Source organism: Micropterus salmoides, unplaced genomic scaffold (genome assembly GCF_014851395.1).
Source record: "Micropterus salmoides isolate LMB-PRFRI ecotype aquatic unplaced genomic scaffold, ASM1485139v1 Ms_hic_scaffold_9, whole genome shotgun sequence".
Lineage (NCBI taxonomy): Eukaryota > Metazoa > Chordata > Actinopteri > Centrarchiformes > Centrarchidae > Micropterus > Micropterus salmoides.
In genome coordinates this window covers 11317230-11342204 of record NW_024044681.1, presented here as the reverse complement: position 1 = coordinate 11342204, position 24975 = coordinate 11317230, and the positions used below count along the sequence as shown (strand labels likewise).

General features: G+C 41.1%; 1 protein-coding gene across 1 annotated transcript in view; it reads right to left on the bottom strand.

Moving 5' to 3' along the window:
* doc2b (double C2-like domains, beta) overlaps positions 1–24648 on the bottom strand; it is a 126465-nt gene extending 101817 nt beyond the window's left edge. Inside the window, exon 1 of the mRNA XM_038709404.1 lies at positions 23950–24648. Within this exon, the coding sequence (XP_038565332.1) occupies positions 23950–24295 (346 nt within the window). The 5' untranslated portion in view covers positions 24296–24648. The remainder of the gene's footprint in view (positions 1–23949) is intronic.
* Positions 24649–24975: the final 327 nt, after the last annotated feature.

The following is a 24975-nucleotide window of genomic DNA, read 5'->3' as shown; positions in this document are numbered from 1 at the left end:
AACGAATACGATCTCCATCCACACCAGCGTTTTAGCTGCGTTTTGGTGTTGATCTCTATCTACATTAAAACGACATGAAAACACACATCTATTGGCCTGAGCATGCGTGTGCCAGTGTAAACATGAAGCAGATGGTCTCTTCCTAGTTACAGAAGATTTGGCGAAAGAAAAAATAAATACAGACAAAGAAATTGTTTTTTTTTGCATGCACCAATAAGGAACTGGGACTGTTACTGAATGTAACACAGGAGTGTGGCGGTCGGAAAACAGACTGGGATTCGTTGCAAAGTAAATACGGTGACATGCAAATGTAAATGCTCCGTATTTGTATAGCGCCTATCTAGTCTTTTCGACCACTCAAAGCGCTTTTACACTACATCTGCATTCACCAGTCATACACATTCATACACTGAGCCTAAGTGCTCAAACGGAAACTAACATTCAGACACTGGCAGAAAATCAGGGTTCAGTATCTTGCCCAAGGACACTTCGACACGCAACCAGGGGGAGCCAGGGATCGAATCGCCGACCGATTAACGGCCAACCCGCTCTACCTCCTGAGCCACAGCCTCCCCACAGTGCAAGTGTAGGCAGATAAGTGTTATTTGCACGTTACACAATATTTTAATAAAAATACCATGTCAAAAACCCAGTCAGTAGCATCGTGTTTCAGACAAGAGCCAAACAAGCAAGAAAACCACCTTTGGACTGTATTACCACTGGTCAGACTGGCCTTCGTCTGTCTCGGAGGCTGTGCTCGGTCCTGGGTCTGGCTGCCGTGTTCATTCACTGGGAGCTGAAACCACATTCAAATACTGGCTACACACCAATCAATATCCGTGACAAATTCCTCTCAAGCTTTGTGTTTCTACAGGAAACGCATAAATACGCATAGCAAATAGCACTCCACTTCCCGTTTCATGCAAACCTTTTGCTTAAAATAATCCTTCTGTGTAATCCCCGGTTTTACAAAATGTACCTGTAATCTGATTTAAGGGACTTCCGCATTTGCCTCAGTTCTCTGACCGTAAGCTTCCTGCTTGGATATGCCAGACCTTGACGAAATTTGAAAAAAATCTGCAGTCAGATTTCCAAAGAGGACTCCATGTTGTGTTTTTTAACTGAGAGGGCATCACAATGCCTGAGGGGATGGAAACATGACATCCTGAGTTTGTGTCCAGCCCAGGACCTCCTCCTCTTACTCTTCTGTCTCTGTCTCATAATGTTCCTTGTCTCTCCTCACTGTGAACTATTGCAAAAAAAAGCTAAAATGCCACACACAGAGAAAATAAATCTTAAAACTCAGTGAGGCCCAACCAAGAACAGATTGGGTATAGATTGTAGAATGTGTAGTTTCTGTTTAAAAATCCACCCACCCAAGGCATATCATCTGTAAACTGTGCGCCAGTAATGATAGAAAACACAGCCGGTGAGATAGCACCTTCACTGATAAAAAGCCATGAAATAAACACAGCACACGAGCAGCAATATAAGCAAGACAATGCCACAGCATAAGACATTCATAGACGCATGAACCCTGTGAGAGCATTAAGAGGTTGGGCTTCATCATAGAGTGCATTCAAGCAAGACAAGTCAGCTGCACACTGTGAAGTGCTCATTCAGTCTTTTCATGTTCCTGATTGAAGAGACTGTCTTGTTTCTAGAAGATAGCATTTGTTCTCCGAATCATGCCACATTCTCTCCCTCTCTGCTTACATGTTTAGTAATGTTGGTAATACTGTCCAACAAAGTACCTCTTTAAAGGGTTTATAAGTTGTAACTAATGATTTTATTAATGGTTCATTAAGCATTTACTAATGCTCTACCATTAATAAGAACAACTTTTGGGCTGCTAGGTTATAAGTTATAAATATAGTATAAATGTTTGTAAGTGAAGTCAGTGGTTATAAATGGAAGTTAGCCATTAATAACATTTAGCTGACACTTTTATCCAAAGCAAATTACAATTGCTATACATGTCAGAGGTCACACGCCTCTGGAGCAACTAAGTGTCTTGCTCAGGGACACAATGTTGGTAACTCACAGTGGGAATTGAACCCAGGTCTCCCACAAGCATCTTATCTATGCGCCATCACCACCATAAACAGCACCATAAACATTAAAGGCCAATTTTTTACGTCTGCGTCGAGTCTACACACGTAGCCACGGCATCATGAGCATTTATGCTTGTGCATTGGTGTCTGTATCGCTCTGCAATTACACCGCCAAAACACTAGTTGGCACAGTATGGGTTTTGTGTCACGATTCGTGGGTGAGGTGAGCCCAAACGCAAGACACTGGAGCAGAGACTCAGTTCAGGGTCTTTAATCCAAATGACAACAGGTAAACAGGCTTACAGGCAGTTGACTGGAAAATCCAAACAGGCAGACAGAACACTCTACCAAACAAACATGATTGAGTGTAACACACTACAATGACCGGACAGAGACTTAACAGAAACGCCAGGTATATATACACAGGGACTAACGAGCAGGGCGGGAGCAACACAGGTGACAGGGATCAAGGTTAACGAGGCAGGGGGGAACAGAAAGACACTTACATATGCAAAACACAAGATCATACATTAACTGGAACTCAAAGTATTTAGTGGACAAGCAGGCAGAGGAATTATTGGGGGAACAGACACAAGCAGACAAATCACAAATAAACTAACACCAACAAGGAACACAGACCGAACTCAGAGCAGACATGGGCAAAACAACAACCTACACAGAAGTACGCAGACCAGGGGCCCGTACTACAAAGCGAGGTAACTGGCTTATCCAGGTAACTTCAGGAGTAACTTTGTAACGTCATGTGTAACTTCCTGGTTAACCTGGTGGATAGGTGCTAACTGAGGTCTGTTGCCATGGCAATTTACGCTGCATCTCTAAACTGCTCCAAGCAGGTTTTGTTCGTGGTTAACTCGAGGTTACCCTGCATGTGGACTACACACCACATCTGTACTCAGTGTCAATGATGAAAAGTAGGATATTAATACACACCACTTCATAAAATGTGATTAGAGTTCATGCTGATTTTTTCCACTGCGGTTTCAATGAAGTTCTGAACACAACAGCATCCTGTTCAGACATCGAGCCCTGCAGCCTTGGTGATTTTAGAGAGGAATCTTAATTAATAAACAGGATAGTTTCTTAGATGTAGCGCATCTGTAGTCTATAACTGAATTCTCCCAAGTGTTTTCACAAAAATCCTAGATGAAAGTGTGAAATTTACAAGAAGAAAAATCGAATATTCCCTGAAATTAATGTAATAAAAAATCAAAAACCATGCTGGTGTTTTCTGAGTCTGGCCGATCCAAGGCAAAGTCTCTAAGGTGCATGGTAGTGATTGTGGGCTAAACTCAGGAGTATTTCCTCACAGCAAAATCCGATTGCAAATTTTAATAAAACTTTCCAATGAGTGCATACTACACGGCAGAAGTTTCTCTCATAAATGTGTGACAATGGACCTTATGTGCAGTTGCCTTTACATCTTAATCGTATTACACATAAAAGAAAAGCCCATAAAATACTTAGATTTGAAGATGAGTTTTGAACTACAATGAGAACACTTTACAATTTACATGCGATGCCAACAAGCCTCCCTGCTTTTTTTGTCTGCCACGATATTAGATTTAGCCATTAACTTGTCTTTACATTCATAATTTCAAAAAAAACTCTGCCTGCACAGCCGAACACACCCCTTTTATGCGAACCCGCACCATCTACAATTAAGTTAACACCAGGTTAACACGGACTCAACTAACCAACATCTTGTCCACCGTTGTAGTCCCGTTTAACTCCAGTGTAGGTGGTCAGAGTTTGTCAACCCTGAGTTTACACAGGAGTAACACTAAGACATGAAACCAAAAATCAGAGAAACCAAAATCAAAACACAGAGTAAACTAGACACAAGACAACAGGGAAGACAGAACCCCAAAACACAACAGATCAAAATAACAGATAAACTGACCAAAACTCAGAGTACAAATTAGACACAGCTGACAGGCAGAATGTGACATTTTGTTAGATAGAAATCACCTGTAACATCATATGCCAGGAATCTGTTCATGTCTAGTCTCACTTATTTGGTTTTCTATTGGAAAAACAAAACTATTTATTAACTTAACAATTTACATTTTAATCAAGTTACATTGAGCTGGAAAATTAACAAATTAAAGTAATGAGTTCTGAATTTAATCAGATGCCATCCAAAATTAAATCTACATTATAAAGAAATAAAGAAAAATCTAAACAAGCAAAGTCAACATGGACGTTCATTGAATAGGCATTAAAATGGAATAAAACTACTACTTTTCCAGGCAATCAGTCTAACATTTATCAAACAAAGAGGAGCCCTGGTGTACTGCTGCTGGGTGAGTTTGCTTTGATTTTAAATGTCATACAGCTGGCAGGTAGCCTGTAACCCTACTTGTACCTGAGCCTCCCATAGTAAGGCAGCTCTATTATCAGGTTTGGTTGCACCTTGAATAGGCTGGCTGACTGGAATACCAGAAGACTTAATTCAAGTATTTTACCCAATCCTTCAATTCCAGAGTCAGAGAAACCATAAAAGGTCATAGGAGCAGAGAACGCAACATATAAACAATCCATCTTCAGACCCAAGAAACAATTTCATGTCTCCATTCTGGCTTTCCCTAGCTACACTTAAAACACAGAAAACAAGGATAAAATCTTCTCACCCTGTGTTGTGTATATTTCTGTCATCTATTGCACTGTACTATCAGTCTATGCAGACACAGTACATTGTATTGACTGTGCACTGTCACACTTTGTTTCCCCATAACTTTAGTGTGGTGACACACTGGACATGAACAATAATGTTAAACTTTTCCTGTACTAATTCAATAAAATGGAACATACCTGCTCCAGCATGAATGAAAGTGAAACAGGAAGACAGGACCCTGAGAGGCCCTGAAAACCTCAGTCAAAGAGCAGCATGGCACCATTGTGCTACTTTTGGACCTTATGGTGTTTGGTGTAAATGCATCTCTGGAGGGATCAAGGGGCAGCTTACCAAGGTGTTGCCGACTCATTAGAGCCAGCAGGATCTGATCAAACTGCACTCAGATCTATACAAATGGAGCTTTTCAGAGAAACCGCAATCTCTACAGCGGGAGTGCAGGGGAGGGAGGGGTTGACCTTGATGAGGAGTGGTAAAATGGTGTTTCACAACAAAGCTATGCTGCAAAGGAGACTGAATCTCTGAACAGACTATTAGAGTGACATTTGCTATAATGCTGCGAGTTTGTATTTCATGTTTTAAATGACTGGCAAGGATAATGCTCTGAATGTTTACAAGGGTTTCATTTAACTTTATTTGATTCATTTATAAATCATAATCTGTATGTATGCCTTAAGTCCTCTCCATCCATTAAAAAAATTAATTTCTGCAGCCTCACTCAGATGTGTTAACGTCTAGACAATACATCTGGAAATTATGAAGAATTCATAGAATCGTAGTTACATATGTAACAGCTTGTGTTTCCCTTACCAGCGCGACATCTGAAAAATTGAATGAGACTCCAGTCACACCGAGTCTCCCAACTTTACTGACAGCCAAGATGGTGGTTGGGAGCTGTTCAACTAGCAAGCTTAGCGAGGCTGCAGCAGATGCAGTGCAGTCAGTGGAGAGTTACAGAATAGTGCATGCGAATAAGTGTATTGCATGTTTTCTTATTGTCCATTGTTTCATTTGTTATTTAACATTTATTGTTGCTGTTGTTCAGAACATTTTTAACAAAAGCTTTCAAAAAGTGATGGAGACATTCTGATTCTGACCTGTCCCTAGCGTCCCCAGCCTCCCCAGTGTAAATGACACCTATCTGCCCCGCTCCATCCACTCTGTGATTGGTCGGAAGTGAAATTGACGAGTTACATTCAGCAAACGGCTGCTTGAAAGGCACCCGAGCTCCTCTTCTCCCTCGTCTCTCTCCACCGACAGAGTTTAGCAGGCAGGCAAGAACGGGAACAGGTGAGCATCATGTAATCCCCAGAGAACCTGATATGGAGAGGGCAGAGGAGAGGACCGGCAGCTTGGGAGAAGTCCCAGTGCGCAAGAAAATGTCCCGGTACGTCAAAGAGTAAAATGTGGAGGTGTCGGTACTGCATACTGAAGCGTACCGGCCCACTTCAAGCACTGACTGGCGTACACTGTGTGCAAAATTATTAGGCAAGTTGTATTTTTGAGGATTAATTTTATTATTGAACAAATACCGTGGTCTCAGTCAATCCAAAATGTTAATAAACCCTCAATCCTGAATATTTAAGAAAGCAAAAGTGAGGTTTTGGCTTTCTTAAGAGAATATATGTGTGCACAATTATTAGGCAACTCTTAGTGTTAAATAAACGACAGTTTATTTTAAACTGTTAAAGTGAGAATTACAGAAACAAACAACTCAGTTTACAAATAAACATTTCTGACATTAAAAAAAAAAGATCAGTGACCAATATAGCCACCCTTCTTTTCAATAACAGTTATAAGCCTTCCATTCATGGAGTCTGTCAGTTTCTTGATCTGTTGATGATCAACTTTTTGTGCAGCAGCCACCACAGCCTCCCATACACTGTTCAGAGAGGTGTACTGTTTTCCTTCACCGTAAATCTCCCGTTTAAGAAGGGCCCACAAGTTCTCAATAGGGTTTAAATCAGGTGACGAAGGGGGCCATGTCATAATTCTTTCATCTTTAAGGCCTTTACTGGCTACTTCGATGCATGCGATGGAGCATTGTCCTGCATAAAAATCATGGACTTCTTGAAAGATGTAGACTTTTTCCTGTACCACTGCTTGAAGAAAGTATCTTCTAAAAACTGGCAGTAGGTTTGGGAGTTCATTTTGAGTCCATCTTCAACCCGAAAAGGTCCAACTAGCTCATCTTTAATAATACCAGCCCATACCATTACCCCACCTCCACCTTGCTGTCGTCTGAGTCGAAGTGGAGCTCTGTGCCCATTACTGATCCAGCCACGGGCCCATCCATCTGGTCCATCTAGAGTCACTCTCATCTCATCAGTCCATAAAACCTTTGAAAAATCTGTCTTCAGATATTTCCTGGCCCAGTCTTGACGTTTCAACTTATGTTTCTTGTTCAGTGGTGGTCGGATTTCAGCCTTCCTTACCTTGGCCATGTCTCTGAGCACTGAACACCTTGTACTTCTGGGCACTCCAGGTAGGTTGCAGTTCTGGAATATGACAGCACTGGAGGATAATGGGTTCCTGGTCGCTTCACGTTTGATTCTTCTCAAATCTTTGGAAGTTAATTTGCTTTTTTTTTTCTCAACACGTTTCTGTTGAGGTTTTGATACAAAACGTTTGATGGATCTTTGATCACGCCCCAATATCTTAGCAATTTCTAGAGTACTGCATCCCTCTGAAAGACTTTTTACAATTTTTGACTTTTCTGAGTCAGTTAAATCTCTTTTTTGGCCCATTTTGCCTGAGGAAAAGAAGCTGCCTAATAATTATGCACACCTGATATAGGGTGTTTTTTCTCCTTAGGCCACACCCTCCCTCATTACACAAAAACACATCACCTGAAATGCTTAAATCCAATAAGCATTCAAGTTTATACAGCTTGGAGTTGGAAAAAATGCATAAAAATGATGATATGGTCAAAATACTCACTTGCCTAATAATTCTGCACACAGTGTAGTGGCATAGTGGCACAGAATGAAATGGCTTCTTCATCTTGGCTAGTGGGCACCATTGGGCGTCTGTGCTGGTAGTTAGATTTTATTTATTTTTTTAGGTTTTTGCATCACAAATGGAGCAAAGCAAGAAAACATGACTGAGGGCAGACACATTTTCACCTTTTATACAGACCACTGCCATTATTTCCTCACATGCAGAACCCTTGTGCATGTTGGCTATCAGCTGGCTGTCTGCTGCCGGTTCGTTGATGTCAGCTTGGTCGTGAAACTTGGGACTTGACCAACCACAGGGAAATTATAGACATACACTAGCAGTCAGCTGTCAGTATCTGTCAGCAGATGAAGACCCATTTGGTCAGTCCAGGATTGATTCAGTATTTTACCCTGAGTGAGAACTCACAGATGATTTGAACACTCTTTATTTATCACTCTTACTGTTCTTGATATCGACTGCTTCCCCTGCGTCAGAGCACACTGGATCAAACCAAAGTCTGATACACTTTAACGGCAAAATCAGATGGTTTGTATGGGCTGCACTCGTAAGTTATGTGTGATTTCTCAGTCCTGGAGTCCATTGCATGTTTTCACAGATAAGACCATGTGGTCTTCATCTTCTCCACACTTAGGGGAGCTGAATCTCACTGTAATGAGGGTCTGACTTTGAGACAAATGGATGGGGAAATTAGGAGATGAAATAACTTCATTCCTCTACTCAATTATGCAATTTAATGTCTGCAGAAAGCCTGAAGGTCTGCATCTAACACAAGTTTTGCTCATTTTAATGTCAATTCAGGAGGTCGAGAGTACTCCGGTTAAGCATGGTGCTTGACACAAATGTTGATTCCTGCTGATGAGGCTGTTTTGCAGTAACCTCCCCTGTACTATAAGTGCAGATTTCATTCACTAATGACAGAACTTGCAAGAGCTGGACTCTTTAAAACATACAACCCAATTCTCTAATCCTACTCTGTTGAATGAGGTTTTCATAAGAGAAAATGGGAGTTTGTGCAACAACATTGGTATAGGCCAAGTGTTTTCCATTCTGTTTGACACATTTTATACACATATACTGCATGTATTTTTATCTTTCTGTCAGTTTACCCGCCTACAGAATGTGAGGCAGTATTCCCATTTCCACTCTGGCTCTTTTTTCTGTAAATACTGTTTTGGTAGGCAACCATGACTCTGATATTTAAAAAACAGCTGTGAGATATTTATTTGGCTGAAAGTTATTTTACTTTTAGCCACGCAGACGTCCAAGAGCAGTCAACCCACTCTCCTTGGAAAAAAACTACACTGGGGGTTTTCTAAGCTCTCAAGATCAATAATTGCTTTGAGGTAAAACTACTCATTGATGACAGGATGAAATACTTTGTGCTTACTTAGTTTTGTTTGTGCAGGAGTATACTGTAGGTTTAAGACTCACAAACAATTCAAAAGAAACTAAGAGACTTGTAGAGACATCATGAGTCAACACAAACAAAAAGATAAGAACCTGCAGGGAGTCAAACTCAGCATCAGTTCTTGGAAATGTAGTGATGATTCTACCCTCTGAATTACTGTTTAGAGCACTGTGTGGGATTTTTGTTCTGGTGCTCTCTTCAGTAAGATACAGATTCCCACCTGGTGGGATGAGAACAAATGCTAATCGAGTGGAGATGAGCGAAGAGCTACTGGGTTTTTTTCCCACTCTATATGTTAAATATATGTTACATGTTAAGATTACTATTAAGCAGCGGTGGAAAGTATTTAGTGTAAACGTACTTTGTATTTACTGTACTTGTGTATATTTGTGTCAAATGACTATGTGAAAACAGTGCCATACTGTAAAAAGCATCACTCGTAGTGATAGGATAATTATTAATGTGCAGCTCCCCTCGGCTTTTCAGAGCTTCATAGCGAGTTTCAGCTCATTGTGTTTGCGGTTGCAGCAGACTTCTAGCTGTAAGCACTAAAAACCCACTGTACACTTCTAGCTCAGCACCAAACAGCAGACAGATACAGGCTGGTGAACATGGTGGAGCACTTAGATGCTAAAAAGCCAGATATTTTCTGTATGAGTTGGTGGAGACCAAAAAGAGAGCTAAAAGAGAGTGAATATTGGACTTACAAACTACAAATTAATGATAATGTTGGTCTGTTATTTCTGATTGTGTACATAAACAACTAACAAGTTCACCATATCAACTTGAAAGGTGAGTAATAAATCAGCTATAGCAGGTTTAAATTAAAGGCCTTCTTACACCACTGCTTTTTCTTAACATATCAACAGGAGAGTGTAATTTAAAGATACTACAGGGACATGCTGTCCCCTACAAAAATGTTTATCATCATTTACTAATTTGCTTTGCCAGGTACGATTTGGAGAAAACCCAATTACTGCCAGGATTACATTCACTGGCAACATTTCTTCCAATCGTGGGAGTGAGATGTGATGCTGCACAGACTTTGGACAGGGTGGATGGTCCTCTGAGAAGCCTGATTGTCTGATGAAACCCCCTTTGTTCTTTCACTGCTTTCCTGTTAAAACATAGCTGATCCTGTATTGACAGTGCTTGGAATTACCAACTCACTTGGCTGGAGAACAAAAGTTACATTAACCAGCCATTTTTATATCGCAGTGGTTCTCTGCACAAACAGAAAAAAAGCTCTGTGCAACAACACCTGGCTTCATCTGGGAAAGGCCGTGTGGGGGCCTTTTGCAGTAAAGTGCCTGGAGGTAGCTTGAAATGACTGAAGCAATCAAAATTGGCAACTAATTTATTGCAGAGGGATCAGAAACAGGGAAGAATGAGCTGTGTTTATTTCAACTTTGATAGTGTTAAAGTATGATTGTGGGCTTTCAACATGCTCACAGGTTGTTGCTGTCAGTGATAGTGCTAGTATTGGCAGATAAACGTTGATGTATAGTGGAAGTGTAAAGTTTTCATGGAGCACCCCCGCACCAAACACTGTTCTATCAAACATTCAGTCAGTGTCACTGCACATCTATGACAAAGATTGTGTTTCCACTCAAGGCTGGAGATTTACATTTTAAAGGATTATTGATGTGATTTTTCTTATGATGCACACTTAAGTTATCTGCTCTTGCTAACGTGGTGAAAAATAGTACAAGGCTTTACAGTGCATGTTAGGGTGCATAAACAAGGGCAACGCTGCTGCGGACACCTCAAAGCATCTGTGTGAATCAAAGGTAACAGTAAGTGGTGGTACGGGGCTGCTAGTCATGGACTTCTATCCATCCTCACTGGAACAGTTCAAGACAGAATACAAATCAAGATGAGTGACCGTGTGAATATGAAGCAGCAAAGAGAACAGCTGGAACTAATAGAGTCCCATAGTCAAATATTTAATCTCAGCAAGCTGAGAAGAATAGAGTGCGAGGGTGATTGAAATGGAGTTTTACAAGTAAGACTAGATAACAGTGCTTTCTTAGGACCACTCATCAATGTGTGATTTTACCACTGGTGACCAAAGGACAGTGAAATCACTTTAGGACAGGTTCCTGTGCACCCAATTAAGTCAATGTTTGTAAGGTAACAAAACTAGTAACGAGTATACACTGAACATTTACTCACCTACTTTCATTTAGGTGAAACTACAAAGACAATAAGTCATTCAAAAGAAAAGCTACATTTTGATAATATATTTAATAAAAATTAAGATATTGGACACTTGTGAACAGAAATAATGAAAAAAGCTAACACAAGCAGGCATTGTTTGGTCCACCAACCTTTTCCGGTAACATGAGGTACAGTTAAAACTCCTCTTCATTTCCCTCCTCACTCAAAGTGGAGGTTTAGAGGCTGTAAAGTAACACCATGAAAACCGCCCCTGCATTTATTGATAAAAGTGGACTTTCATGGGAAATGTAATTTTTCTGGCCTTCTGAGTTTTTACAGACCCATGGCTTCCTAAAAGATGACTCAGGCACTGTTACTTTATTGGGTTGCCAGAAGCAGACGAGTCATCTTTATGTAATCCTCGCCATGATGATATTTTGATGAATTTTATCAGAGACACAGCATGCATACTAAATAAGCTTTTAATGCTGAACATGACAATTAAATGTCACACGATACAGAGAGAAGTGCTTGATTTGTAATCTTGTGGAATTAGTTTCACCTCATCTTTCAACTGAGGCAGAGATATTGCTCTTATAAATTCAAAACAGCTGCTGGAGGTATTTAATGTCTAATTTCTAAATGTTACAAATTTTCTCATTTTAAATCAAAGTCCTTTTACTTCCTATAAGATACAGTGTAATTTTGCACGCAGCTGGTGTAAATCGATCCCGAACTTTAATCCAGACCAATGTACTTTGGAATTCTGCCCTGAAATTTGCTGTGGAAATTCATGCTGTCAAGAGAATGTTTCTTAATCTTTTTAGTGACCTCCTCTGACCTTTGCTCTAGCATCACCATATCGGCAAAATTTACTCGTGTACAGAAGAAATACCAAAATGCGATGGGCACACATTTAATGAGCACATTCATGCAGAGGAGGAGCACCATTTTGGATAAGTCAAGTTTCTGCCTAATCTGATTCATTTCACTTCATTGTATTTCACTTTTTTATCAATACATAAATGATAGAGTCTAGGCAGATTGTAGACAAAAACTATAGCAAATTCATGCTCCCAAAGGAATACACTTTTGATTTCAGTGATCCCATGGCCTTTTCTTTTTGAAGTCATCCTATTTAAAATAAGAAAATGTATTAAATTGCCATGAAAACAAATGTAATTTTTCTTTGAGTTTAGTACAGTGTGATTAGAGATTACATACATAATCTTTAAGCCTGTAGTTGAACGTAGACCATCTGGCAAGACAGACATCCCTAACCCCAAGAGATTCTAATCCACTTTAGAAGACAATAAAGAAAACACACAATACACCTACACAAGGAAATCCTCCTGCCTGGCTGGTATTAGTCCAGGTGAGCTCAGAAAGCATTTTCAGTCCAACACTCCACTCTGAGGCCAGACATTGCAGTCTTTGGTTTTTCCATAGCAGAGCTGTATTGTACCTCATTGAGTCTCCCCTCCTGCGGCTGCAGCAACTGACGGACTGAAATTCTAAGATGTGGCTTCCAAGAGTCCAAAAAAGCAGGGCAACGACCCGTTATCGATCCAGCTGAGGTGGGTTGCAAAAACTTTGAACATGAGTTTGGCATCTTCCCAGGGATTAACAAGAGAGACTCTGAGGAATGAAAGCAAGCTTCTTTGGGCAAAGCTGAGCTCATATTGGTCCACTGACAGAACACAACTTTTTACATATTATTAAAGACCAAATGATGGAACAACTGAAGACAAAAAACAATCTTTCAGCTACATGTGGAGGTTTGAACAGTTCTGCACTGCTGTCTAATCAGGTTATCGGCCTCATCCGGGATGGTGACGAGTCGGCCTACAGAAGTGAGGTTGATCAGCTGGCTCTCTGGTCAGAACAACCTTGAGCATAAGGTTGGAGATGATCATGGACTTCAGGGGGAGCCCCCCACTCTGCCCCCCATCACCATACTCAACAGCCCTGTGTCTGCTGTGGAAACCTTCAGGTTTCTGGGTTCCACCGTATCCCAGGAAGGCCCAGCAGAGGATGTAATTCCTGCACCAGCTCAGGAAGCTCAACCTGCCTAAGGAGCTGCTGATTCACTTTTACACAGCAATCACCCAGTCTGTCCTCTGCACGTCCATCACTGTCTGGTTTGGATCTGCCACCAAAAAGGACAGGAGCAGACTACAAATGACAGTCAGGACTGCAGAAAAGATAATCGGTGCCAACCTGCCCTCCATTCAGGAATTATACATTTCCAGAGTCAGGAAACGGGCAGGAAACATCACTGTAGATCCATCTCACCCCGGAAACAACCTGTTCCAGCTCCTCCCCTCTGGTAGGCGCTAAAGAGCACTGTACGCCAAAACCAACAGACACAAGAAAAGTTTCTTCCCACAAGACATCACTCTGATGAACAGCTTTTTTTCTGACCCACAGTGTCAGGAACAACCCCTGTGCAATAACTCTCTAATCAGCCATCCGTTTACTTGTTACCACTTATTATTTATTCACCTTTCTCTATTTCAGTGCTGTTCCTTCGGTTAAGCTGATGATACATGGGGCAACTTTTTGAGCAATGTTGCTGGGCAATGTTGTTGGTGGCAAGTCTGACAATGTTTTGAACGGATAGCGGCGGTGCGGGGCAGGTGGCAGAGTGGTGGGGGAAGGGGATTACGGTAGTAATCTTTACTCATTACCATTGACAGCAACGTTGCCCTGCATGATTGCTCTAAAAGTTGCTCCGTGTATCATCAGTTTTATATTGTCATATTGTATATACATCCTTTGCACTATGCTCCATCGCACTGTGTACATGTATTCATGTATGTGAATGTGTACCTATATATCACATCCACCTCCGACATGTACATAATAATAATGATAATAATATTTTACTCCTGCATCCTTTACACTCTGCTCACTGCACTATTTGTCAATATGTATTGTGTTTTGTTCATAGTGTGTATATTTGTGTTGTCTACACTGTAGCCTGTGTCTGATTTATTTTATTACTGTATTATTGTATGAATAAGCACATTGTGAGTCACAGTCCTCGTATGTGCACACATACCTGGCAATAAAGCTGATTCTGATTTTAGATTTTAAATTGTCACCTGCCGCCTGAAGTGTCCTTTTAAATAAATAAAAATATTTCCACCATAAACTTGGCAGGAAACCAGAATGCAAGAAATTGACTATTTATGCTCAAAATTTTCATGTAATTCAGCATTGAAGATTTCTTAAAAATAGTGTTTAAATCTCGTCTCGTCTCAATCTTGTGAACCTAGTCTCGTGTCTCGTCTCGTCTTGTGGGTCAAATGTCTCGACACACCCCTACTATTTAATCATCTAGCACACACAGAGCAACATTAGCATTCATTTGGAGTTGTGTTTGTTTCCACCTTATGAATGGAAGCCTAATATCCACTCTTCTTTAAGCTCTAGTTTTGTCTCCACAAAAAACTATATACATACTATATATACTATATACAAACATTCTTTATTAGTTGTATGTATATGTTCAACTTTCACTAGCTAATTTCTAAATTTATCTGCGTTTAACGCCAGGATGTGGAATTCACTGGTTTTAACAGAGCTTTTTTGCTGGAAATGACTGCCTTTCAGCCTTACTTCCAGCCAGACTTCCCCTACTTTGACTGAATTTTGCAATTCATTTCTTTGGCTCCAGCAACTGCCAACGAGGGAAAGGTTACCCAAAAACAAAACCTGAAAATGTGCCTTCAGGAAACTTTGGATAAAATCAGATATGTTACACCAACATTATTTTTTTTTGTTGGTTTGTTTGTTTGTTTTTTTACAGTAAATGATTTTAGCAAACGTAAACGTCTATGACCAAGTTACTGGACAATAAATATTTATAATCTACATATGAATATAGTCATCAGCTTAACTGCAAATGCCAATCATTTGTAACAATGTGAAAGCTTTGAGGCTGCAAATCTAATACTGATGGACTTTCAGTGGACAGAGTGTCCACTTAATACAGCTGTGGTTCAGTTAGATAAGTTTTGATTCATCTCTTGGTGTTGACACAGATGTAGTCAGACACAAGGATTTAATTTAGGCAAATGAAGTCATTCTTTTGCTTCTCGGTAAAGGGGATGAACCAATCCAAACACTAAAAGCTTTTAAGAGCCCATGTCTCCAGCAATATTTAAACACACTTCCTCAATGAGTGCATGCAAAGTGTGACAAACTGAAGCCAAAATAAATTTCTCCCCTCTGATGACAGCTCCAGACGCCAAATGGATCTGTGTAATAGCTGGCATTATCATTACATAATGTGCTTAGTGGGATGAAGGGAGGGTAGAGGCAGAGTTTGTATCTGATGAAGCAGAATTGCTGCTAACTTAAAACACTTGATGGCTCCTGTTGAGCGACAGCACCAGTAATAATAACCCATAATGTGAACAGGCTGACAACTGGCCCGTTTTGTTAGTGGTGGGTTAGTCACAGGAAAACATGGGACACTACAGTGACTCATTACTACTGTATGACAGCTTGCAAATAGACTCTTAATAGGATTCTACTGTGCTGGGCACAGCAGTGCTGAAATCACTCTTTACAATGAACTCAGTGTTATGAGGCTCAGGGGGTGTTTTCAGCTGGATTGATGCAGCCCTACGTTCTGCAAAGGTCTGGAAATGGATTTTGGTTTGGGAGAGGCAACACATGGTTTGACACACACTTTCTACTCTTCTGCCCTTAAAGGAATACAGTTTTTAGTAGAAAACATTTACAGTAACATTACTGCTAAACTGTTTGCAATGAGCAGCTACTTTGGTGAATTGTTTGTCTCCTAAAACATGTTTTCTCTTTGAAAAATGCAAGGGCCTTTTATCACCCAGTGTCCTCAAGTGGCATCAGTTATCTGCTACTGACACATGAATGATGTCTGTGTTAATATAACTTGGCCTCTGAATTGGTGCTGCGAGTTTTGCGCATATTATCAGAAACCCAGAAAAGACAAAAATATGTGAGTAATCCTGATTTTCTGACTGTAAATGAGGATTGTACATGGGGGAATATTAAATCCTTCTCTTGCACCTGACAACTGAGCAGACATGTCTTTTTCTGGCATCATCAGGTTTGTGAGGATATGTGCTCTCACTGGGCAAAAGAGAGCATACTGCAGGCTTAGAAAGAAAATCACATCAGTTTTAGCCTCATTACTCAGATTGCCAGTTTGTTTTAGAATCAGTTAAAATTCTGCACGACATGGCAGAGCCCCAGAGTGCATTGCCTCCATACTCCTGTATGGAAGAAAGCACTGCTGCACTAACCTCTTTGATTTGAAGCACACCTGACCTCATTCATCATCACAGTTGGGGCACATCTGGTCAATACCTGATCTTCTTAATAAGGCCAATATTGGTGCCGATAACAATCCATGCAGTGGATCGTATGAGTGCATCTCTACCACCAACTGACTATAACATTAGATAAAACTATTGTGATACATCTCACTTGAAAAGTGCAGTATTAACAACATTGAAAATGGGGGGACCAATCAATTGGACAGGCCAAAACATCAACCGATATTAGATTATCACACATACATCTGTATAAGCATACAGTATATGCCAGCCAATAAGCAATCAATTGCACTACAGAAGTGCTAAAGATACATTTGAGATCATTTATAAACAACGGTTTCTATTATATAGTTTGTCCACCAGAGACTGCTGACAAGTGTATTTTTCTACTATAAAGTATCCAACTCAGTATATATTTTTGTCACAACTCTTCAGTATCCTTATGAATAAAGGGTTCTTTATGCTTGCCACGTGTTCATGTAAAAAGCTTATTATCATATATCTGCCAATATATGATATTGTCAAATTATTTATTTGTGTGGTAATTTCACATCTTGACAGCACTACGTGATGTTATGTTTAGTCAAACAATATGAAAACAGGATAATTAAGAAATGGACTTTCAGGGTCCATACATTGCCATAGCACAGAGTCACACTGATAAAGTTCTGTTGGTTTAAAACTGGATTTGAATATGAGTATTTTGTTCGTTATTTTCCTTCTACAACAGATCAACACGGACAAAGTAGTATGAGAGGCTGTACAAATTATTATAGCAAACCATCAGGTGCATTGCTCAGGCTTCCTCAGGCACCTGGAGGCAGGTGTGCAGCACCACCCTCAGCAATCCATCTTCCTGTGGATATGAAATGTGACAGCGTTTGCTATTTTGGCCCCACTCATCTAAAAGTGCTAAATAAACCATTATTATATAATTATCATACATATGGCACAGGTCAAGTAAACAAGTGAAGTAAAAAGAAGACCCATATTTCAAAATATTATTAGTTTGTGGATTTGCATCATTGCAGTTGCTCATTAGGAATTTCACTTCATGGGAGATTAGGGAAAAAGACTGAGCTATGATCTTCATCGCTGGTATTGAATACGTGAGACAAAGTAATATGGACACTTTTATTAAAAAGTAATTTAACTTTGAAATAAATCAATTGTTAGTTCATATTTTGTTAAATGTCTGTCATATATAGGTGTGGGAGAAATAATCGATTCTTCTTTTTTGTATCTTGGAGATGGCCATGCTTAGGGTAACATAATATAAAGTAAAATAAATACCTACAGTTGAGAAATTAATTCGAATTTAATCAAATGTAAATTTTAGGAGAAAGGCATTTTTCCCAGCTGGTGGGGTAAGATTGCCTTCTGTCATTAGCTTTCCTATAAAGTCTAAAGGGTCTATCCAGTTTCTAAATAACATCTATTTTACAAACGATCAACCATGAAGGGGCACGGCAACTGGGGGGCATGTTACCCCAAACATACCAATCTAGCATTTTACTACTTTAACCAAAAACTATAAAAATATTTCACTCTGAACAATTGCATAACTAATCCTAAGGCTCCCCTTAATGTAAATATATATATCAATTGAACACAATAAAAAAAAATGGTGTCTTACCCTATGTTACCCCTAATATTAATTATCAGCAGTCATTACTAACTAACCTACTAGTCAAATGTTGAGAACATCTGGTACAATAATTTCAGTTTTGACGGGCCATGGAGATGAGGTTAATAAAGTAAATTAGGGATGCAAACTAGTCATTTTAAGCTAATTATGAGATGTTTCTTTTGGATTTTAATGCTCAAATTAAATGCATAGTAATTATCCAGGGAAGAAATTATGCATCAAGATGCAGCGATAATCGTTTTATAATCAAATCGCAGCCCTCTGAATCGTAATCAAATCGAATCGTGAGGTGCCCAGTGATTCCCACCCCTAGTCATGTATATCACTGTTCCCTATTGTTGATTCAGTTTGACTGTGTCTGACGTCTAACACAATCCACCATTGAAACTGTGGTTATAATTGTGTCTACACTCTCTGGTCCATCTCATTTAAGCCAAAACCCCAAAGATGTTGTGAGGTTTATGAGGCAATTCTGTCAATTTTACTATATAATCCCCATTATCCTCAATAACACACAAAATATAGAGTGTAGTTTGGTTGATTTTATTTATTCCTTCTGACAGATCATTTGTCTTTGTTTTAGACACTTCCCTCCCTTCTCTGACTGCATCTCTCCTCACCAGTTGACATCTACAAACAAACACTGTAGCTCACGTCTTGTGTTGAGGAGACAGCAGTATTTCCAGAGCAAGACATCTCAGGGGAGACCTGTGTGTGCAGACATTACCAAGTCTTTCTCCCAACCAACCTGCGCTCGTCCTGTCAACACATATGGCTCTGAGGCTTATCTTTCAAAAACACAAGGGCTTGCTCTGTCATGTGGGTCACACTGGCAATTTCTCCTGGCCCTGGCAGGGACGTGGCCCTCTACACCCACTACAAACAACCATTAATTGATGTGGCAGAGATCCGGATGTCCAATTGGTTTTGATTACCCCCCTTCGCAGGGGAGCTGGGACACTTGGTGGGTGATGCACTTTTCCGTTTCAATTAAAATCAAGGTTGAGTCACAATAAATCAGAAAATACTGCTGTTATGCAGATTAGCCAGCAGGTTCTTAGCAAGCACTGAGTGGTCCCTCTGTGATTTGGTACATACGGGAGAACATTGCCACACTGCTCTCCACTCCCCCCGCCCGAGTCCCCCCAGAGGAAGTATGCAGATACTGGATCAAGTCCCACAGGACCTTGAAGAGCCAATTTGGGGCAGCGCTGGCTCTTTTAAATCACAAACAACAGGAAGAAGAGAGTTTCTTTCTCTTACATTTCATGCAGCAACAGGGTGAAAGTTACCTCTCTAAATCAGGTTTTGAAACAAATTCCGACTGAAGCAGCTTTTTCATTCACATCTTAGCGCCCCTTGCTGCGCCGCCAGGAGGAAGAAATTACTTTACCTCAGCGTGTGACTCATATGTATGAGGCCAAGAATTATCAGATCAGCCTCACAACAAGTGTGTTAAAACTTTACTAGCACTCCAAGATTAAATGAAGTTGAAAACATGCACATCCTAAGTTGATGAGACAGGAGAAAGTGGTTATAAAATCTATTTCAATATTGTTATTCCAGTTGAAGCTCTTATGTCTTCAAAACTAATACGATGTGTTCCTTGCTTTTATAGTGAGCTTTTATCAAATAGCCTTGGCTCCAGCAAGTCTTTCAACACTGTACATTATGGCAGCAGTTGTATCTTTCACAGTATTTCACAACAACAATCTGTGATGTTGCTGTAATTTCAAGGTACAAGGTAGACTGAAGTTTTAGTTCCTTTTATGCTACTCACAATAAGCAAACATTATGTACAAAATTATATACACTAGATTTGTGGATAAATAACAAGTCATAGGAACAAAACTATTTTACTGATGCTTGGTAGATGGGTGCCAATGATCTTCTGAGTTGTTTTTAATCACCCGCTGCTCAGCCCTCCGGTCCTGGATCATACACATCCTATGCCAGTTTGTGATGTTTCCAGTCAGGATGCTTTCTATTGCCCCTCTATAAAAGTTAACTAGAACTTGGCATGGGAATTTAGGCTTCTCAAGTTTCCATAAGAAATACAGCTCTTTCTCAGGTTTCTTCACCAGCGTAGAGATGTGAGATGACCATGGTGGGTTCTCTGTGATGCTGAACTGTTCACCTCAGCTCCACTGATGTAGACAGGGGTATGTGTCATCACCTCTTTTTAAAAAAAATTAATAATCAACTCCTTGGTTTTGCTGACGCTGAGCAGTAGGCTGTGCACCGCTCTGCAAAATAGTTGACTTCCTCCCAGTATGAAGTCTCATCATTGTTTGAAATCCAGCCAATGATGGTGGTGTGTTTTTTTTTTACTGTACTTTTTTGTTATTACAGTTTGATGATATTTATAAGTTATTTCATTTCTTGCTTTAGAAGGTCTTGATGTCAGAAAATGAATGTCCACCAATATATTTTCAAACGATTAAATATTAAACTGATTTAAATGGAGCGTAACAATGTAAGCTTCCTTGATCAAAAACCTACAGACACAGAAAACCTCTATATCACCTGTAGGGTAAAAATGCTCTGCTGTGGCTTTTTCTATATAATGCACAGCAGGTCTTAAAAAGTGTGTGAAGCCTTTCCTTAAAGCAGATTGATATGCTGCAATATTATTTTGTTTATACACTATGTTTCTCCTTTCAAAATCCCATGGTAGCAGCAACAGCTTGATTATTTGGGTTGCATCTGACCCAAACAACCGCATTTATTTTGTACTTGTCTATTTTAGTGCCTGACTTCATTAGACACATCAACACTGTCGTGAGGCTGGTCATAAGCATGCAAATGACTCAGACTTTGGAAAGCTCAACCAACATTTTTATTTACAATTAACTGCTAGTTATAGTTGCATAGTTACTTTGACACTCCTTCCTCATGTGGCCTTTTTTGGGGGATGTGGAGTTGACATTGTAATTATCATGCATCACTGATGACTCTTCAGGTGATTGTAAGATCATTAAGATGACGCTCCGGCCGATGTTTGTGTCTAATTGCCTTATTAGCAGGAAGAATGGAGGGGAACTGTGGTTTCGAGACAAGGCAAGAAAGTGTAAGTGCAACCAAGAAGCATTCGATTAAGATGTTTTCAAACTGTAAATGTATCTTAATAAATCATCTTTAAGACCTCAGTATGCTTTAGGTCTAGGTGCAAAGGCATTCATTTGTCTGTAATGGCCACTGATTGCATCCCACTGCCTCCTCAATTTCCTTGAAAAGAACATGCATTTGTATTGTCTGGATGAAATGTACAAATGTGGACAATGGTGCACACTATTGGTAAGTTTCACCTCAAAGGTATTCATAGTGTTGCACCTCTGCACACCTGGTCAACCATTGTGATTGTCAGATTGACTGTTTTGGAAAGTTACATAAAATGGCTGATGCAGGCTCTCGTCTCCGATTCCACTGTTGGATAGACGGTTTCAGACATTGTTAGAGGATCTGACAAAATGACTTTTGAACCTTTTACTCTTCCCAATCAGTAAGTGGTGTTGCCAGTAGACACTTTTGGGGTGTTGTCCCCATGATAATGGCAGGAAATGTTAAATGGACACCACTTATAAAGCGATTTCCTACCTACCTTCCTGCAAAGCACCTATTCACACACATTCACACACAGAGCTGCCATGCAAAGGCAGTTGGCATGACCATTGGGAACAATCAGGGGATATTTCGACATATAGACAGGAGGAGCTGACATGTGGACAGGTGGAGCCAGGGATCCAACTGCCAACACTGCGACTAATGGACGACCCGCTTTACCTCCTGAGCCACAGCTGCCCTAGGCAAGACTGAATTTATCTCCTGTATGCCTGGATGCACATTGGAGCAACAAGTGCAAAGCAGCCCCAGGTTTCTTGTGCTTTATCTCACCTTATGACAACAGTGTGTTCCACCCAGATTTGCCTTTAGCACAGAAAAACAAAGATGGATTTCTTATCAGGCTCACAGGTACACATACTTGTAACTAATTGTAATTCAATGTGTATAACATAAAGATGTTATCTGGTTATGTAAATGGGTAAACGTAAATAGTATAAAATAACATATACCGGGACAGACCTGGTTGACAATGCAGACTTGGCAGTATGCTATTAGCCTGAGAGAGACCAGAAGTATCACTTTGCAGTTGATAATAATAAATCCCACACACTTCACATGCACCAACAAAGACATTTCAAAACACCATGCTGTGCTTGCTAAAAGCAAAAGAGCACCCTCAGAAAGTAATATCTGACTACAGAAGTCAAGTCTCTCACTAATCGAGGACTGCTCTCACAAATCAGGAGAATGCATCATCTCTTTTTCCTGGTTGCCTGGCAGAGGTCATAGAGCAACATCTGCCAGGCCCGACCTGCCTACTCTGCTCCCTACCATCCCCCTCCTGTCCAGTTCTGGATTAGAGATGACCTAAACCCCCCCTGCATGCCGCTCTGCATGGATTATCTCTTAGAGAAGCTGCACTGCTGTCACACATTAACCTGCAATCACAAGTCTCTTGTGCAGAGAGCACTCGCAACAAACCTCTAGAAAGGGTTGTTACAGTCAGATATAAACACACTGTAAAGCAGCTGTCTGTTTTGTGCACCGTAAGAGCAACATGTTATTCAGAGTGAGCTGCAGCTGAGCCAAGTTCAGAGGCAAAAAAAATGCTAAAATAGAAAGCACTTTATCACACAGATCCTAAGGTCTGTAAAATGATGCAGGTAGCAGCAGCTTTCATTTTGTTACTACATTTACTCGAGTTCTCCGCACTGGTGCGGACTTTCGTATCATCTATCAGTGAACATGTTTGCTGGGAGAGAACATGGTTTTGCAGGACGTAGAAATTTTGTTCTATGTGACTTTTCTTGCTCCAATAGCTGTGCTGCATGTTATTCATTTACATTATTATTCATCCACTCAGACCTGATAGATTAAAGGAATGACATTCAGCAAAGGCTTTCTCAAAGGAGCCTCCCCTCTGTGATGGAGACACACACACACACACACACATCTTTATGCTTTGGAAACTAACACAAAAACAGATCGACAGACAAACAATATGCTCGCACAATTGGAACTGGCCTGTCTTGTCACTAGCCAACACAATATGTGGATGAGCTTACAGATGCAGTCAGACTCCGCTGAGCGCAAAACTGCGACTAATTTGAAGCTTCACCAAGAAGCCATGAATCATTCAGCCCTGTGAGACTGATCGACAGTATAGTACCGAGCACCCCGTAGACAGTGACAATATGAAGAATGCACATATGCACAGACATACATATGGAATCATTTGCTCCAATAAAATCACACATATCATCCTTTCAGTTGGAGGAGAGCAGAAGCGGAGGAGAAGGAGGAGGAGGGGGAGCTGTATTCTTTGCAGCAGCAACAGTTGGCTGTCTGTCGACTGAGAGGAAAGAGTTAGCTGCAGCACAGAGACACACACACGGGGATACACAACATGCATGCACACACATACACACATTCGGCAGGCGATTACAGATAGAAAGAGATGGACGGCGAGCCGAGAGAAGAAAAGGTGACAGATAAAGCCACAAAGCCACACGGCTGGAGGGATGTCTGGCAACCGGTGGCCAAAATGGAGATGCAGTAATAAGAGAAAGGAAGGGGGATTGGAAGAACCAAAAGGGATAGACACATGTCAAATGTTGGAAAACACCATGGTAAACAGCATGATGGAGACGACAAGAGGGGAAATCACTCACTGGAGTCATCTGAGTCGTATCCCTCCACATCTGGCTCCTCATCCCTCTTGGTGGCCTGTAAGGAGGCGGAGGCTCCTGCACAAGCCCGGTCTGGTTTATCCTCATTGGGGCGGTCACTTTCGGCAGCGGCGGTGGTGGAGGCGGCGGCAGCCGGGGTGGTTGGGAGGGCAGCACACAGGGGCCCAGAGTGGCCCACTTGGTGGGGCGCGACAGGGGGGAGGCCCCGTGGGTAACGGGGGAAGTAGTCAGAGATCTGCTTGATGGGCTGGATGGGGCCAGGGCACACGTCAATGGCCATGTGCTCCTGGATGCTGATGGTGGGTTTCTCGCCTTTGCGTTGTGTCATGCATGCGGTCCAGCCCGGAGCCTACTCCCAAAACCAAAAAACTGAGAAAAGAAAAAAAAAGAAGATGAACAGACCCACCCCCCTCGTCGTCCCCTTCCTCCTCTTGCTTCTCTGGAAGAGGCGGGTGTTGTCCTGGGAAGGTGCTGATGGGTGGACAGGTCCGGGTGATCTGTGGATGTCACCACACTGGTCTACATGGAGATCTGGAGGCTGCTGATGTGTCTTCCAGTGCTGTCCTCAGACCCAGACCATGCTGTCTGACAGCCTCACACACACTACTACCTATCCTCCCGCTCTCTCCTCTTCCTATACCCCCACACTCTGCCCACGTCTGCGCTGCCTATCTGAGGGAGACAGAGCAGAGTGTGTTTGTGTGAGGGAGTGTGAGGGAGAGGGAAGGGATTAGAGAGGAAGGAGGGAGGGATCAGCTGATGTCACTGCCTAGCAACCGAGCGGTAAACAGGAACTGTCGGCTGAGGTGCTTAATTATGATATTAACCCCATCCATCTGTCATTGGGAAGGAAGATCCAGCACCCTGCCAGACTCATGCGTGTGAATGTGTGTGTCCTTGAGTGTGTGGGTGTGTGTGTGTGTACCTCTGGTGCTATGATTACCTGGACAATGAGCCATGAATTGATGCTTTGTGTCATCTGCTCGTGATTCACCTCTAGGATGTTTT